At 38.0% G+C, this 19,257-nt stretch overlaps 1 protein-coding gene across 4 annotated transcripts in view; it reads right to left on the bottom strand.

The window, feature by feature from the left end:
• Positions 1-19,257, bottom strand: part of PHTF2 (putative homeodomain transcription factor 2) — a 73,198-nt gene that overhangs the window by 52,146 nt on the left and 1,795 nt on the right. For 3 of the 4 annotated variants that reach the window (XM_055808163.1, XM_055808165.1, XM_055808164.1), the window contains exon 2: positions 5,497-5,573. In XM_055808163.1, coding sequence (XP_055664138.1) covers positions 5,497-5,541 — 45 coding nt within the window. In that variant the 5' untranslated portion in view covers positions 5,542-5,573. Of the gene's footprint in view, positions 1-5,496; positions 5,574-12,896; positions 12,933-19,257 lie in introns of those variants that run through there. The other variant, XM_027795402.2, reaches the window with a different exon arrangement.

The raw sequence follows: 19,257 nt of genomic DNA, 5'->3' as shown, positions 1-19,257 counted from the left end.
TCACCAAGTGTTAAGGATTTAAGACCTCTGCAGATTATTTTTTTTTATATTATGTACTTGCACAAAACAAAGCAGCCTCAAAATGTAACTAGGAAAAGAAAACCACTCTGACAGCCCCATTATTTAGTGTAATTCCCTGAAGACCATTGAAAATCCAGCACTGAAAATTACCAGCACTGCAACTAAGATTTTAAAACAGCACTGCCTTTGCACCCCTGATCTTTTCCACTTCCCATGGCACACTTCCCTTGCGTCAGTGCATTCGTCTGGGTGACTGATTATCAGATTCCTTAGGAAGAGAAAAAAAAATGGTAGGTTAAAGTTTCAAAAGGCATAATGAAACAAAGACTCAGAGAATCCCTCTCAAGACAGAGGGATTTCAGCTCTTCTCTCCCTACCCCACCAGCTCCTTATAGATTCACAGTCTTAGTTTCAACCATAGTCCCTTAACCAAATTCACCAGATAAGTATATGAAAGTCTGTGGGAAGGCAAAGCAGGCATGGGAGACAACAGGCAAGTAAAACGCAAGCCTGCTTCGTTCAGCCACAGCACCAATTTTTCAGAGATCTTACATACAAGATTCAGAAACTTGAGTTTTGTCTCACCAAAACGAGGTGCTGAAGGCAATCCCCACTATTTGGTCAGATGACAACTTGAGTACCAAATCCCAGCACTATATGGAAGGAAACTCTTCAAAATATACAGGGTTTTTTTCTTCAGTGCTTTCAGAAAGAGCCAGATGCAACACTTGTCAAGTTCTGGCACTTGAAGGTGGACCCTTTTTAAACTGATGCAGTTACAGCATCTAAAGGTTTAGGTAATATAGCCATACAGCCCGACCATTTGGCAAAAACTGGCTTTGATGCCAGGGTCATCGAAGCTTCACATGAATTCAGTGCCAACAAGGAAATCAGGTGGTTTCAGGGTATTACATGATTTTTGGTTTATTTCCTCCTTTATTAACTTGGCAAGTATAATCTTAGACTAATGAGCTGTAAAACACTGAATATTACAGATCTTAAAGCAATGCAATTAGAACTCTAATGTTGCCCTTTAAAGCCATGAGAGAGAAAACATCTCATTTGTTTTACTGTGCCCTTTAACAGCCATACCGGAGGGACACCCAAAACAGCAGAATGCTGCACTGGCAAAATTAACCGATATGCAATTAGGTGCAAGACTCGGGTTCAATTCATTAAGTTCCATCCTGCCTTCCCCTAGAATCATTCCCAAGAGAAGGAACAACATAATCCTCTTCTGCAATATTACCAACAAATTTGTATAAAGTTCCCCATTTTAGCAGCTTCTGTGAGGACTGAAAAATCACAAAGTTCTTACGGTAAATTTACATGTAGTCTCCAAACTAGAAACCAAAAACTGCACATCTACTATTATCCGTAAAACTCGAAAGTATTTTAAGAAATTAATGTGAAAAGCTTAAGTTACAAGCAATTCAAGCACTATTTTAGATTATCAACAATTTCATTATTTTTCACATCAGTTACTGTTACTGAAGCAATGCTTCAAGTATGTGTAAAATATCAGCATCACAAAGGTATGTCGTCAGATACCAAAATTTTTTAAAATAATTATGGAGGTGTCAGATTTCTTCAGAGGAAACATTATGATTGGTTTCTCCATAAAGTTCATCAATTCCAAAACTGAAGCAAGGTCAACATTCTCATAAATGCACATACTCCTAAGGATATTAACTAACAAAGTGCATATATGTGACTATTAGCTCAGTAGCTGTCTCTGACCAAAGTAATGAGCCACTCCAGACAGCAATGCAGACACCCTCGCCACACCCTTCCATTGCAAGAACCAGTGCAGCTGAAAGTGTTGAAAACAAGCTGGACAAACCCCATCTGACACACAAATACCACAGCACTGCACTCCCCAGCGCATCCAGAAACCCAGCAGAGGTTTAATTTATTTTGCTTTCTACAGAGCCAACCTGTATCTAGCCAGGTTTATCTGTTCAGATTTCATGCCTTGCAAAAGTATTTGTACCAGCTGGGAAACACAAACTATCCCTGGAAGCAGTAAAGCTGATGTCTAGGCAATCTTATATCTCAAGCTGGTATAATACACTACCTGATATCTTACAATCCAACTTAAAATAACTAAGAATAGATTATTGTGTTTTACATGACAGTAATCAAGATGCACTAAAAGCAGATTAAATCTAATGCAACAACAAAAAACAAGTTTACGTAATAAAAAGTCTGACCTTTTAAACTATTAAGTGCATTACTAAATCATCCTCATGTGAGGAGCTCAATTTCAGACAATAGTATGAGTCATTTGAGTAAACTTGTGTTTGGAAAACTTGCCTAAGTAGGGTTGGAAGAGCTTCATCGTTTAACTCTTTCCACTAAAGAAATATAAAAATGCCTTACTTTTGAGAAACCTAACAGATCTTTGAAACTCAGTAGAGACAAAATAAACACATAAAAAATACATTAAATTTGAAAACAAAGAAACACAAGGACTAAGTTATCTGTTCAGTATTTCTTACAAAGCCTCCACCTACTCAAATTATTTTTCGTCTTTATGTATGACTAGAAATATCAGGAGTTCTTCATGTTCTTTCTTAGGGCATTCATGCTCCAATTCATTAGTCTGAAAATACTGCCCCAAAATAACACTTTATTTTCCTCATTCTATCATATAGGCAAGCCTTACTGATTTGATCAACACTGACTGCGACACTGGCTCTCTTGCCCCAGAAACAATGTTTTACTGCCAGAATGTGCTGTTTTGATCCCTCCCCACTTTCAATTTCAGTTACTATTGTGAGGAATCAGCAGATCCAAAAAGCAAGGTAAGTGGGACAACTTTGACAGGTCTGAAATAAAGATTTAAAACTGAAACCAACTACCAGTTCAGAGTACTTTGCCATCATAAGCAAGTCCATAGTATTGGTCCAGAAAGGACCAAAAAAATGTCTGATACCCACTAACCACTATGATAGCTCTTCCTGTCCCCCAAATTGAAATCTTTGGTGCAAAGGACACATTCATGGGGAAAAAAATACTGTGCCATGTAAGAGATTTAAATAAATAAATAAATAAGTAAATAAATAAATAAATAAGCAACAAACTCAAGGACATGGATGAAAAAGCCTAGATGCTCCCAGGAAAGGATCACACACTGCAGTCATACAAAGATAAAAACCCCTTTACGTTATCAGCCTGATCCAGAAGAACGTTCAAATAAATGGAACTTAAGAAACAGCCACCTAATTATCATGAACATTTGCAGGAGATGCAACATTTCTGCAGTGCAGCCATTCGTCCCAGAATAAGACTCCGCTTCCTCATACAGAAAGAAGCAAAACCTGCTCATTTGGCAGACCCCAGTCCACAGGTCGACTTGAATTAAATTTAGTTCACACCATGGAAAAATACTGGTCTATGCAAGATCTGGTTTACCCTTCCTGAAGACAGCGCAGTCTTTCATGAAGTAACAGGGATCACCTCATCACAACACCTTGCCATTAAGGCAGCATGCAATCTCTGGCTGAGCAGACCTCTGTAAAAGCCTGCAGAAAGACTCGTAGCAGAAATAATATTGTTGCTATGAATTAAATGAATGGAAACATGTGAAATCACTGGAAAAAACAGAACAAGGGTTAAAAGAATGACCTGTACTGATTATGAGCAATCCTGTTAGGACCAGTGTCCTGAGAGAAGTACAACCGTGGAATGGGTTGTTTATACCAAAACCAGAAGGCCTGCCCTCTGTAAGATCACAGCACAGTGACTCATCAGCAGAAGCTCCTGCCTCTGTAACATCTGGATGATGGAAAGTTGGAGCATATCACATATGACATTCATTTTCCTGTATGACTGACAGGAAAGCAGACATGTAGTTTTAAAAAACAAACAAAAAAAATCAACCCAGAAACAAGCATGAACTTCACTTGAGACACTTAGGATTTACGGAGACTTCAGACTCTTGCATCAAAGGACCATTTATATATAAATCTGAATACCTTAAAAGGTCTGTCCAAAGACTAGCTCATCATCCTCAATGAGAAAGCCTCAGGGATGTGGTGAGGATCTGATAGCCAGCATCTCTTGCATTACACAAAAGAGGTCCTGGCCAGCACAAATATGCACACAACTCGGTGTCTGCAAGTATTATCAGTACAACATGTGAGAGAATGAAATTATAACAGAATGAGTGGAAGCAGGTAAAATCAGCATCACTTTCCCCTTCCATAAGATCCTACGCTGAATTTTCTTCTACAAGTCATTCTCCAAATCTTTAAAAAATGGGATTGGACCTTCAAACAAGACACAGTTCAAAACCACAGCGTAATTCCACTGATACTTCTGCAAAAATACTTTTTGTAAAGCTTGGATAGGAGAAAGCAGAGTACAGAGTACAAAAAAAAAAAAACCCTCATTAAATTCTGAATTATTTTCAATCTTCTAATATGTAATTGAATGTTTGGTATAAATTAAGTCAGCAAAATTCATTTTCTGCTTTTCCAACTGTACCTTTAATTCACAGTTGTAAAGGCCTCAGCAAAGCATACCAGTATTGTCTTATTTCTAGAAATTAATTGTTACTTAGCTAGAAGTTAACCAGAATTTCTGTTTTGAAGACCTTTGCCATCATTCTCCTGAGGACAAGATGTACCCTCTTAAAAAGACTGCCATAGGCTCAAGGAAAACAGTAAGTTAGAGAAATTTACTGAATCTTGGAAATCCAAGGGGAAGGGGGGGGGGGGGGGGGGGAAGAGGAATCATGACACCTTATTTATATCTTAGTAAAGAAGAACATCCATCTCAAAATTTAGCTAATTTTTCAGCTTTTTAAAAGCAATTTAACTGAATAAGCTAACTGGCATACTAACATCAAGAAGTTATGATTTGAAATGGTGTAAATAATAGATCAGAACGAGCCATCGGCACTTCTATGGGCAAACATGCATCAACAGATACGGTATCAGGTAATATAATAACTATGTATCTCCAAATTAGACCTTTTTCCTCTCCCGTTCCTCCCGTGGTCCTGCGCCCCCTCCCCCCCTCCCACCCCATTTTTTTATTTGTATTAACTCCTAAAAAGCCCTAGCCTATTTCTTTTGGATACCAATTACACAGTTCCTTGTTACTGACAGAAAAGATGTTTCAGCTCTTACTTTCTACTTAAATACAAGGATTCTTTGACGTGCTATAGAAACAACATTCTCCTATAGGTTAATTAACGTTCTACTAAGAACGGAAATTTTCTTTCTTTTTTTCCCCACAGCACAAGTAGCCAAGGAAGCGAGGAGTTCAACACAGAACATAGACAAAAAACTATTTTATTAGATACAGTCACTAAATATTTATTTACTTTTGGAAGAAAAGTTTCAAGCTACTCACTCTCATACAATGCTAACCAATAATGCAGTAGTATTTATCATACTTCACACATAATGCACAATAAGCCAACTTTTTTTTTTAAGCCACCATAAAAACAAATAGAAAACTTACCTTCTTCTGGTACCAAACTATAGCATCAGTTACTTTGGACGCCATTTATTCCACTGAATTCACAGAGTCATTTTAGGCTGTTAACAGAAAAAGACAGAACTTTACTTCCACTTTCCCTATGAAGGACAAAACAGGGAATGTATAAACACTCCCATTACCTGCAAAGCATTGAACAGCTATATTTACTTTACAGCTTGTCTCATTATTTTTTTAGTACAAGTTTGGTTTTTCTCCTCTAAATAAAAAAATAAAAACCCAAACAACCTACAAATCTGCTGCTACAGGAAATCAGAAGCCTCAGTTTTGTCCAGTCTTCCCAGTAAAATACAGGTGCCACAGAGATGATCTGTTACTGTCTCATGAGAACCACATGAGAGGGTTTTTTTTTCTTGCCTTTTTTTTCCTGACAATTAAGCAACCTACAGTTATTACCACAGTGCAGTATTCTGAAGTCCTGGAATAACTGTGTTATAAAATGCAAGAAAATGTCATACAGACTATGAGATATATTTCAAGAGGAAAAAAAAAAAAAATCAGTGCTAGAACTCTAATACTTATAAAGTTAATATACTCACGAAAACAATGGACTAAAACTAAGACAAAAGGAGGAAAACCAAGGAAAAGTGGTATTTTCATTTTAACAGTAAAAAATAGCAGCAGTGCTAGTTAATCTTTGAAGTCAATATCATTAGTTTCAATGTGGAAGAAAAAAATATTTAAAGAAAAACCTTTCAGCCTACATAAAACATTCCCATGATGAAAATGAATTTTAAAAGTATTCTTTTGTGTAATCATTCAGACAGAGTTAGTTCAGGAAAAAAAATGTAAGAATAAAGAAAAAAATATAAAAACGCCTTCAGATTTAGAAATATTGTCTTTATACAAAATTGTGTATATTCTCTCATGCTGGACATTCTGTAAAATCAAAGGAAAGTTTAGGTGAGAATTACAGAACCCTTTCCAGATATTTCATTATAATATGCAAGTTTTTCCAGATATAAATGTATTATCATTTAAAAACCTCAAATATTTCATAAATAAATTACTTCAGCTATTAACTGATTAATAACATTTAAATTAGTTTAGTACCTACATTTCAAACAGTTAATTAAGGCAGGACACAGCCAGTGGAAGAAAAGAAAGAATGAAAAAAACCTGTTAAAATCTTTGCCAAAAAATCTGAATACTTTTGTGTTTAATAGTCTTTTGCGTCATTGATTCCCTTTAAAAATATACGTATGTAAATAAATATGCCATCCTTAAGTCCAATTAAAAAAAAATAAAAAGTCAATGGTGCACATTTAACATCAGTTGGTAAAAGCTTAAGTCTTCAGCTCTACCTACGAGTCAGCATCCCTCCTGGGTTTTTGCAAAAAGTTTAAGAATGTTATTTTTATATAACTGCACCAAATATTCAGCATGCAAGGAAATTCCTATTTTGTTCTCTAAAGCTATAAATTCCTAACAAATTATGCAAAAGGCTTTGAAAAAGTGAGTACAAGTGACTTCAAAATATTAAACAAGTTTTCCAGACTTACTATCTGAACAATTCCAGAATCAAGCATAATTGATAAAGTCAATACAAGAAGACTTCTTAAACAAAACTTTGTAAACACAGTTTCACAGAATCGGATGGCTAAGGTTGGCAGGGACCTCTGGAGGTTGCCTGGTCCAACCCCCTGCTCAACCAGGGCCACCTAGACCAGGCTGCCCAGGACCATGTCCACACGGCTTTTGAGTGTCTCCAAGGATGGAGACTCCACAGCCCCTCTGGGCAGCCTGTACCAGTGCTCGGTCACCCCCACGGTAAGAAAGTGTTTCCTGATGTGCAGATGGCACCTCCTGTGTTTCAGCGTGTGCCCGTTGCCTCTGGTCCCGTCACCAGGCGCCACTGGAAAGAGCCTGGCTCTGTCCTCTCCGCACCCTCCCTGCAGGTATTTGCATACATTGGTCAGATCCCCATGAGCCTTCTCCTCTCCAGGCTGAACAGTCCCAGCTCTCTCAGCCTCCCCTCACAGGAGAGACATCCCAGCCCCTTCATCTTCATGGCCCTTCAGTGGACTCTCTCCAGTATGTCCGTGTCTCTCTTGTAGTGCGGAGCCCAGCACTGGACCCAGCACCCCAGGTACGGCCTCACCAGTGGTGAGGAGGAGTAGTGGTAGTTTAGCCCCCAAACACCAAGCCATGCATCAAGCACACTTCCAAGACTGACTGATCTCAGAAAAAAAACATGATTAAGGGGTATATTTCTGATAAAATTATCACATCATAACATTGTCAGTATCAACAACAATACTGCACCCTATATTTCTTCATGAAAGGAAACAAGAATTATTAATCTGCAGGCAGGTTTTATAGTGAAAGATAAAAGCTGATCTTTGTCTTCAAAACAAAGAGAAAAGACATTTGTTTACAGCATTTGCACAGATAAGAATAGCAAAGAAAAATACAACATCCAACAGATGGGATGGAAACTGAAACAACAATAAATTAAAATAAGTGTCTTTATGAAATGCCTAAGCATTAGAATAACTCGTGACACTTTTACACTGTTAATCACCAAATATCTCAGATTTTTTTTAAAAAAGCAGATATTAGATTACATGATCATAACAGCTGTTGTTGCAAAAATCACAAATACTCCCTCTACAAAAGCCTTATCAACACTGCCATCTTCCAAGACATTTCTCGGAAAGAAAAGATGACCTTCCAGAAGACTCAGTTCTGCACTGACACCTGTTTATTCAGTCTTCCCTGACTCGTGTAAGGATGTACTCATATTTTATGCGTTGCATTATTTTAAAGACACTGTATTTAATGTCTGGATATGCATCACACACACAAATATGTATGTAGCAATACAGACTGATTTAGCAAATAGATTGCTTCTATACCAGCTCCTGAGGATTTCTAAGAAACGTAATACCATTCATTTTCATGTTTCCAAAAGCTTTTTCAAAAAATAAGAGAAATTAAATACCCAAAAGGAAATACTATTTAAGATTTCTAAGTGTCACTCCAATATCATTTATACAACTTCAGATAAAACAGAGACTACTACACAATAGAAAAAAATGTCTTTGAAAGAGCTTAGACAATCACTAACAAATTTCAGAAATATTAGGACACTGACTTTTGGTACAACTGAGCAAACGAACACTGCAATTTTTCCACTGTTGATAATACCGTTGTGTAAGTCACACCAAATCAGCTTTAAAGCTAGCAGCCATGACTGTGTCAACATCTGTAATTGTTTCTGACCTATTTGTTTCTGATAATAGTAGCAGTTTTCCTAAGAGCAACTATCAATTACTAAGAATTCACTGGCACAACAAATATAAAAATATTTCTATCATATAAAGCATGGAGCCCAACAAAGACTTTGATATAACTTGGCATATTACACAGACTGGTTACCCTTCTTTCTCACCCATACAAAGCTAAAAATAGCATTCGCTTTCTCATTTGAAAATCTGTTTAAGTAAATTTAAAATAATTTGCTACATGGACAATAGACTCAACGCAACATAAAACCCTTAGCCATACACAGCCTTCACGCATAATATGACCTACATCACACAGTCACAACAAAAGCAGGCCCAGTGCTTGCAGCGGGGCCGATGTAGGAAGGATGCCGTACAGGTTTTGATCACACCTGCACCCCTCAACATCCTCTCCTTTGTGAACTCATCTTGGAGGATCTTTAACTCCTTATTTCTCTTAAGCCAACATCCATTCTCACATACAACGTACCTTGCTCCCTACCACCATAATGACAGGATAAGAAAAAGGTTGGAGAAACTCATCATTAGTAGTAAAGAACTAACTGTTGAACATGCACAGAAACCTTTGCCTCAACAGCTACAATAACTTGATCCCTCTCTCCCCAAGGTCAATGATTTTTCAGAAAACCAGCACTAACTTATGAATCCAAGACTTCCAACTGTGTCAAATACAGCTAAAATTGGACAAGCCATTTTAAAGGCAGCAGACTTTTTTTTTTGCAGTAGTTCTCAGATTCACTCAGAAACCCTTTGCCTCAAGAAACAATTAGACTGTAAGTATAATGAAGTAGGTTTATTATTAATTAATTTAATTTCTATCAATAAGCCTGTTATTTAGACTACCCAGAGTTTTCATATTTTTAAGAAACTCTCTACATTAAATCCTCCACAGAGTCTACTTTGGTGGTGTTTAAAGTATATTTGCATGCACGTTTGCATACACGAATACAAGGACGATGCTTACAAAAGTAATTACGACAAAATCATAGGATGGATGTCTCAAAAGACTTTACAGAGTTTGGTGCACCAAGCAAAAATACCTCTACAAGGAAATAGCAACATGCTTTCTTCAAAAGAGACACAACAATTTCTAAGACAGCACTAAAATGGAAGGAGGGGAAAAGGTTTAATTATTTTGGGACAGTTTTTTGCTTGCAGGGGCTGGGATTTGTCGGTGCTTTGGGTTTCTGGGGTGGTTTTTCTTGAGACAACGTAATGAATTTGATACACTTGGCCTGAAGCTACCTTACCTGGATGAGAAATGGATGGTAACAATTCAAGGCACCTAAGCTGCAGCCCTGGCTCTGACTCTGTATCTGCCCACAGCTCACTGAATACCTAGCCAGGAGACTAAGTATTGCAACAATTTCAGAACTCTGCATATTCATTATAAGTTAACATGTTATTCAGCTGACAATTTGTATTGATATTGATCCTGAAGTCAGACTGTACAAGTTGGGCTCTAAGGGCAAACGGGTAAAGTGAACAAATCAAAACAGCTGATACACATCCACAAGCATAAGCGAGCACTGCCTATTCTGCCTGTTTCTCCTCCCATCCTGCCCAGAGCTAGCCATTTGTTTCACGTTCTGTGTCGAACACCTGCATCTGGGACAGCCACCAGCTTTTGCACTCCTGCGCAGAATAACCACAGCAAGATTAACTTAATCTTAACTAGTGGAGATTTAAAAGCAACACAAAAAAATACTTCCAACTTCAGAGATCAGACAGAACATCCAAATATAAAAGCTTGATCACAACATCTCTGACATTCAACAGAGCCATTCACTACATCTTCACCAAACTCACAGTTAATACTATGAATAACAAGCAACATTTTTTGATCAAAACTTCATTAATTCCTTAAAACTGAAAATAGATGACTACCCAGTTTCAGTGATCCCTATTCCAAAGTGGTGTTTCTTGGCTGTTTTTTCCCATTTCAGAGCATAATCATATTCCTTTTTAAGTAAGTACATGCTACACCTTGCAATCAAATAAGCAGTTTTTCAAAAGCCACAGAAATCTATATTTAGATGGCTTCAGGTAGCTAAATGCTTATTTAAGCAATGTAGTGCTTATTGCATAAGATAGGATTAAATACTACAGTACAGATTTAAATAAATTCAGACTAAGTATATTTTAAAATATTTTACTCATTTCCACAGAGTATTGGCGATCCAAGACAAACACATACATTTCCAAATGACATTCTACAGAAAATGAAATATATTCTGAACTCTGTCAGAAGTTCAGAATAAAACTGTGCTCCTCATAGTGACAAAGGCCAAAAATATTTACAATTTTTGGAAGAATATACAAGTGTAAGCAGTGTCAACTAGCAAAAGGGCATAATCAAAAATACAACACAAGCAAGGAAACATAGGCAGATAGTTGCTTTCCTTGCCTGTAAACACTGTGAATCACTAAGAATTTCAAGGAACCTGTTTCCTTTATAACAATCCCAACCTGAATGGTCAGGATACCATCCAGATGTTGAGTCAAGACTTGAACGTCCTTGCCAACTTCATCACTCCATGATCATAATGAGTTGAGATGTTTGCTAGACACCATTAGGAGTAAAATTGCAGAGTTGTGGTGTTTGTCTCAAACGTGTTTTTAAAAACGCCATTGATTTTTATTACCTTCAGAAGAAGCAGCAAATTAAAGGCAGTTTTCAAAAAGTTACTGCGTAAAGTCGTGAGAATCCTAGAACTTGGTTTCAACTGCTTTCCACAACAGAACTGTTTTACCATTACATTAGATCATCCATACTACAGTTGCACAATTTCACTAAGATTTCCTGATACGAAGAGTAAGAAGAGAGTAAAGCCTATGGCCTAAACTAATAATTTTCTAGCAACAACTGTAATCGCACAAACTCACTTAAAAGTAAAACATTGTATCTGCTGACGCATAGCTAGAAAGTAACTTTAATGAGGAAAAAAACCCTCACTTTCTAGGATCAAAATAGAAGTTAACTTTATCATCAAATCATTGATATTGTTTGATACTTTAAGTTCATTTTAAATGAGCCAAATAAACAACTTAGTCATATTAAGCATCTGCTATTGACTAGAAAGCTGCTTCTGCCATGACAAAACAAACCAACACAGCTATCAATGTAATGCAGATACACCACTAAAACTTAAGACGAGTCACCCTTCCTATGCTCAGATCCATGAGAATTCTTCCTCTGCCACCAAGAACAGGATTAAACCCTTGAAGCAATGTTTCAAAAGACACATTCTTTTCATGTGCGTTACAAATAAACCATTAAACCTACATTTCATTTTTTAGAGGAACATCAAATACTATATAATGCACACAGTGTTCTGTTTAAGTACTTTATCTATGCATCGCTGTTCTCAAAACAGCATTTCAGAATTGCAAATTGTATACAAGCAAATGAGAAAGTTGTCACTCCCAGGTTCACACCTTTAAGTGGAAATTTTATCTCGTTCCTTTCAGCTAGCCTTAAGAAAATCTGAAGCAGCCAAAGGGAAAGGGGGAAAAAAATAAATTTTTAAGAAAAACATAACCAGACACTTGCAAACCTAAGGATCACATCCAGCAACCAGCAGAAGTACTCTTGCTGCCATGCCAGCCAAGGCCCCCCCAAGTTGTTGCCTTACAATGCAAGGTCATGATAGTTTGTAAATAAAAAGGAATTAACATATTTTCTTTCCCAAAGGAACAGCATGATAATTTGTAAATAAAATGGAATTAACATACTTGCTTTCCCCAAAGAACACCAACAACTGCTAAAATTGGATACCAGCATTCCTAAGACACTGCTCATGAAAGAGAATGAATTTTCAAACTTTGTTCTTCATCTCAAAAAAAACCCAAACAAACAAACCAAACGCACAAAAACACCCCAAAACCCATCACCCTCAAACAACTGGTGGAAAAAAAACGTTGAACATCCCTAGATAAACATTTGGGGAGTTTTGTTGTTTGTTTGAGGAGTTCATCAGGCAGACAACTGCAACAATACAATACAAACCAGACCCTATGCTGGCTGCTGTGTATCAAGCCCTGTTCTTTACAAACACAGATGTACCAAACATGATATATCATGACAAATACAGACATTTGGCAGCACGTCCATACCTGCCTCTGCCTCCAGTAAGCTGTCAGTTACTGAATAACAAACATACTTTCTCAGGCCTCTGTATTCTGCCCACAAACCATGGTATCTGATCCTATTTCTGCCGCTGTGTATTTATTCTTCCTTATAAGCTTATGCCCTTTATCACTCACCATCCCAAGCAGGAAGCCCTCACAGTTGCAGCTGCAGCATAGAGCATGCAGCAAGAATCAGTTTTCAAGTTCTGATGGGATGCAGGCTTGACTTTACCGCCTCAACTTCCACAGTAAAAACACCAATATCTGAAGGACAAACTAGCAAGGAACTACCACAGAAAATAACTGTCTCCCAAGGAATACTTGCTTTGCCAGTGAATTACACAACTGTCTGAAATAGTAGCAAAATATTGAGCACCAAGATTTCTGAGGTTTATTTCAAGTTCTGGGAAAAGAACATTGTGTGCAGTTGTTGCAACTGCTCTTAGCCATTTCTGGAATCTATGCCCTCAGCCTTAAGGTCTGTGCAAATTTCCTAATTTTGTTACATAACTGGTTTCTGTTCATGGCTCCATTTGAAGTGACATGACACGATTTCACAGATACCTTACTTGCAAAAATAAAGGGGGCGGGTGGAAGGACTCTACTGAGAAGTTCAGGATTCTACACCTCTCGTAATTTACTTCTGAGCCTGCTGCAGTATTTATTAATTAGCAAAAAGCTCCTAATATTTACACATATTCTACTGTTTAATGAAGTGTAAAAAATTTAAGCCCTTAAAGGGGACTATAATCCTCTTCTATAAGAGATGTTGGTTTCAAAATTCCCGTCAATCCAAATGTAATTGCTGTTAGCATGCTAGATCTACAAGCCAAGACACCTCCGAAAATGCTGCACTTTAAAAAAAAAAAATAAAAAATTAGAGGAAACACAATATATGGTTGCTCTCAAGTTCTGCTCTTTTTAATTCCTGGGGTTTTGTACTGAATACTACACACATACATACCTCATTAAACATATATACAACCTTCTAATGAGAAACCTCTGAAATATGGCATGTATACATCCGCTCTTAGAACCATAACAACTTTATTAAGGAACAGAATTTCTATAAATACTATGTTTTTCATTTATATATACACATTCTTCTTAACAAACCCTTAAAAAAATAAAAAAACCCAATGCCAAACATAGTGGCCACTTAGAAATAGAATGCTATGCTCCTTTTCTCCTCCTCGTGATTCTAAACACAACAGTAATTTCCTGCAACAATAAATCTTGCTCACTGAAAATACTGACTTGGTGTTTAGGAAGACGTGTTTATCTGCCACCAGGCAATGTACAGCAGAGTTGTGGCTTCTCGATGAGTACAGTCAGGAAGCTGAAAACCACTCCTAAATGACCAAGTTTGCATCATGTTCTACAAATAGTTATCCAGCAAGTTTTAGAAGCAGCTGAGGCATGAAGTAGCTGAGCTGTCAGGAAAAGGCTGCAGTCTCTTTTTAAACAGCCACTGTTCTGGGAACACAGTAGCAAATGCTGAGCTTATATTTTTTAAAAAGTCTCTCTTGCTTGGACTGAATCAAGCAAGGAATTGCAGCCTTACATGGGTATCTGGCAAGATCCCCAAAACAATCATTAAAAAAAGAATGCCATTACACCTGAAAGACTATCTGATAGTGTCTAATCAGTTTCTACAAAGGAAGATCACGTCTTAGTCTATCAATACTTCTGAACATATCAAACTGATAAACAAAAGCAAGTGATAAGACGCAGACTTTCAAAAAGCCTTTGGAAACACGTCAAAGACTTCTAAATAGACTGCTGTTTGTGAAAAGCAAACCTTGCCACAGATCAAAAACCAGCCAGAATATTGAAAAAGAAATTTGAGGCCAACATCTTTCATTGCAACAGGCTCATCAGGTAATAGGGGTTAATAGCAGCATCCCATCTGAATAAAATAGCCTATTTATTGTCTGCTCAGGTGCCTCAAAGCTCCTTGGACTGCACACCACTGGCCTGCTAGCTCTTCCACCCAGTGTCAGTGCAAGGCAAAGTGCCCACAAAACCCTGTTCTGCATACAGAAGCATCCTAGTCCCAAAACTAAACTCGAAACAACTCTCCCTAATTTGCACTCTTTTATGTTCCACTAGGTTTCACATACCTGACCACCCTGTAGTGACAGAGGTCGACACTCAGGATCTCATTCAGCATACACAAGCCTTAGTGGCTAGCTCTTTCTGGAGGTTTGACGTTAAAGCTACTCAGGATGAGAGCACTTGGGACTACAACTTCCAACTTCCTAAGCGCACTAACATTAGACCTCTACGAGAAAGATGAACACAGACACTCATCACGCCACTGCTTCATCAGGTGCTGACAGCTAACACTAGCTTACAAACAGAGATGCCCCACATTCCTCCTGGTTCCCAGCGCTCTTAAGGGGGAGCTTCCAGCAGAAATCACTCACTAGACACACAATGTCGACGGACAAGACCAGGGTGGCCTAGTAAGGCTTTGCAACTGTTTTAACTACTCTAAACCAGTATTACTACAGACCACCCTCCTCCTCCTCAGTCACCAGCTTCCATCGCTCTTTTTACCAGAATTGGAGCCTATCACACAGGAGACGGCTTCACCTGACTGACTACCATTACTAAGTAAATGGGCAGTTTCACCTGAATTAGCTCCACAGATCTATGGGCCACAGTACTAATGCCACCACCTATAGTGAGGCAGCTCTGACAGAAGCCAACTTGAACACTGCATCTCCATCAGCAAGCTTTCTGAAATGCCATTAACACTGTTGTCCCCTTGCCTCCTCCCTCTATTTAGACCAGTATCTTAAGAGTTTTTATGAAGTACTGCCTAAATTAAGTCCTTAAACGGTGTGAACTGAGCCCTGCCCTATTATTCCAAACTTCAAGCTTCTGTAAATAGGTCCAGCAGCGCACACTATATTCATCTTTCATATATCACAGAAGAAAAGAAAACCTGAAGTAGGAACATTTCCAGGTAACAACTAATCCTACATTAGCAAAGTTTAAGAACATGGATCAACTTTAACTGTGAATTGAATCACTTTTAACAGTAACTAGGCAACATAAACAGAATTTAGTACCAATAATCTCAATGATACTGGGGGCCTGGTGAACTGTGTGCACCCCACAAAGCTCTAAAAACAGGAAACCTGACAGGTCAGTGAGCTCTTCCATTCAATATACTACAGTCAGAAGAGCACAGAGCCTGTTGAGACAGGCACAAATGAACACAAAAATAATGAATTATAAATTAAATGCAGCTTTAATAAATATACAGAAAACACAGTCAAGAAAACAACAGCTTCCGAAAATACAGCGAACCTTATTCAATAACTGCGCTTAGAGGATAGCAAAGCCAAGCTTTTAACAGAGAAATATTATATTACAACACATAATTAGACTGTTAAACTCAGTACCACAGGATGCCACTGAAGCCAAGATTTTACTCAGATTCAAAAAGAAAGCAGCTATTTAAACACACAATAAGAAGAAAAAAAAATTATAAACACTCGGCTGAGGGAATCTTAAGCTTCATAACACAGAATGCAAGAAAATGTCCAAAGAGACATTCGGGCTGTATTTGGCCCTACCCAAATACCCTACCCAACCCCACCCCACAACGGCCAGTAGCTAATACCAAGGAAAGAATATGAGCAACACGGCAAGCACAGAACAAACTGTCCCTTAAGACAGCCGAACACGAAGAGCATTTAGCTGCCAGGCTGGCATCTGCCAACCACCTAACCCCCAAAAGCATCTGGCGCTGGCCAACTTCCAAATTACAGGGCTTGCGTGACTTCATATTTGATGCTATATTGCTTTAATTTCTTCTCCCACTTTGCAATTGTATTTTATTTTTTAAGAACAAGAACCACAAATGTATTCGCAAATAGGAGTTCAATCCAATGCTTGGACTCATTCCAGGAAGCCATCTAGTCTCTCTGGAGCACATCTACCAAGACCACCTCAAATGAACAAAGAATTAAACACTGAACACTACATGTCTCACTTAAAGATTATTCCCAGCAGAAATGAACTTGGAAAAAATCCCCTTTACACATGTAAATTAAGAAACAAGAGAACAGCTCTGTGAACTATAATATGCTCCCCTCAAATAATAAAAAAAAACCAACACCACAAACATAAGCTATATTTCTGCATTTCTTAACAATATAATGGGTATCTCTACATACTGTATATGTGTTTGCTCTGACTTTGAAGCTGGCCTTGCTTTGAGATGGGGTTGGACCAGACAGATGACTTTCAGCAACCCTTTTCAACCTGAATTATTCTATGATTACATGCAAAGCATACCCAAACATTACACAGTAAGACATTACAGCCCTAATTACTATTAACTCTTTCTTCCCCTATAGGCAATTTATTAAGCTCTTGGTATTCTCCCTACAAATTTGAATATAATTTCTTCAAGTACTTAACAGTTTCCTCTGTACCCAGCAAGAAGGACCTTTATAAATAACAGCACAGTAAACTCAAGGGAGAAAACATGGTATCTAAAGCTTTCAAAGTCTTTTATTTTTCACACCACTACATATCTTAGAGTAAGTAGTGGTCAACGGTCCTTGAACAGTCAGAGGCAGTACCTCTGACCCAGGTATCCTAAAGGAGTTTTGTTTTGTTTCCTTAGTAAACCAAAAAAAAAAAAAACACATTACAGAATAAACAGGCCTACCTTGTTCCGTGGGCAGAAGCAATTAAGTCTGTCTGCTTTTACCAGTGTCCCATGGCTTCCTATTGTCCTCTTCCACCTCACCCAGCATTTTTTTCCTGCCCCCCACCCATGTTACCAACTGCCCCAACTATTTGGCTGGGCCAGTAGCAGTACCACACCACAATGGCTCAAAGAGCTTAGCACAGACACTGGCCAGCCCTTGCTCTCTTTTTGAAGAAAGGACTCAATTATAACTGCTTTTCTTCAGGTGGGAATATTAACTTTGGTCACTACCTGTCACAAGTTTTATAAAAATCTGCCAATGTGTAGGTACTTAATGTCTTTCAGTTGCCGTTATATTCGGTTTCGTGATCTGACCGACTAAATTTACTCAAATGGGAGAACACAAAGAAAGTAACTGTACAAGCTTTGTGCCCTTGGTAAGCCTAGGAAGAAAATTCACATAAACTGCTCAGCGATCAATCTGTAGAGCATGCTGTTTATTATGAAAAGAACTTCCTCAGAGAAAAAAAAAAAAAACAAAAACAAAAAAAACCAAAACCCTGTGACTGTCATCACTCTCACTCACAGGGGTCCTCAGAAAAGGAAAAAAAAATGATGGTTTTATTTCTTTAATAAAATTTCTACTATAAACAAGTAGAAGTTGTATTATTTAGAAAAAGCCTGGGAAGACGGTATATGTGACTTTGGGGGAGAACTGGGAAAGAAGTAAATGTCCACTGCTTTCCAGTGACCCCTGCCAGCTGTGAAAGGAACAGCATTGTTCAACTCCAAGAGCTGCTCCACCCTTGGTGCCTGGTTAACTGCCTCAAACAAAGTTGACTGGAAGCCTTTTTAATGCACCTATGCTTCCCTTCCAATAAAGCATCAATACTGTTTCCTATTTCAAGGCCTACAGGATTTTGAGTTCTCCCAGAATTCACACCAATATTCAGGAGCTATGGTGAATACAGCTGGGACCAACTTTACGAGACAAGCTGAGCTAACTCTGCTTTGGGAGAAATCCAGCACTACCAGAATACTTGAAATACTCCATGGAGTTCCCAGCAATTACTGACAATTTATTTGTATGTCACATTCCACATAATACTTGAGGAAAAAAATTCTACTACAAGCATTGAATTAAACTAACTAGGTTTCCAAATTATTTTCCAGATGACTCAGGCTCGTATTTTATCCTTTCTAATATTTATACCCAGAATAAAAACATACATTGGCAGCAAAACATAGCAACAGAAAACTCAACCGCACAAACATTCCACTTCAAACAAGGATCAGGATCTTAAACACACCAGTTCCAAGTATTGCTCTCAACCTTCACCTTCAGAAATAAAAATTGCTTGCAAATATTGTAAAGTAGGGCTCTGAGATGGGGGGGGTGAAGTCAAAACTGGCAGAAGTCTGATGTGCATACATACCTCAGTTCATAAACACCTTATTGGAACAAAATAAGACTTCTGAGAAGAGGATTATCCTTTCCAGGGAGTCACAAATAAAGAGACATGTCAAAGATGATCACCAAAACCTTCAGAGTTACAGAAACAGCCAAATACATACAGCTATTTATAACTCAGAGATATATTCACACAACACTTTTAGCCTCTAACCCCAGGAAAACAAAAACGTCTCATGCCAAGTGCTAATGTATATAAC

This window comes from Falco peregrinus, chromosome 6 (assembly GCF_023634155.1).
Source record: "Falco peregrinus isolate bFalPer1 chromosome 6, bFalPer1.pri, whole genome shotgun sequence".
NCBI lineage: Eukaryota > Metazoa > Chordata > Aves > Falconiformes > Falconidae > Falco > Falco peregrinus.
Note: the sequence above shows the minus strand (reverse complement) of the source record. Positions and strands in the feature narration are given on the sequence as shown.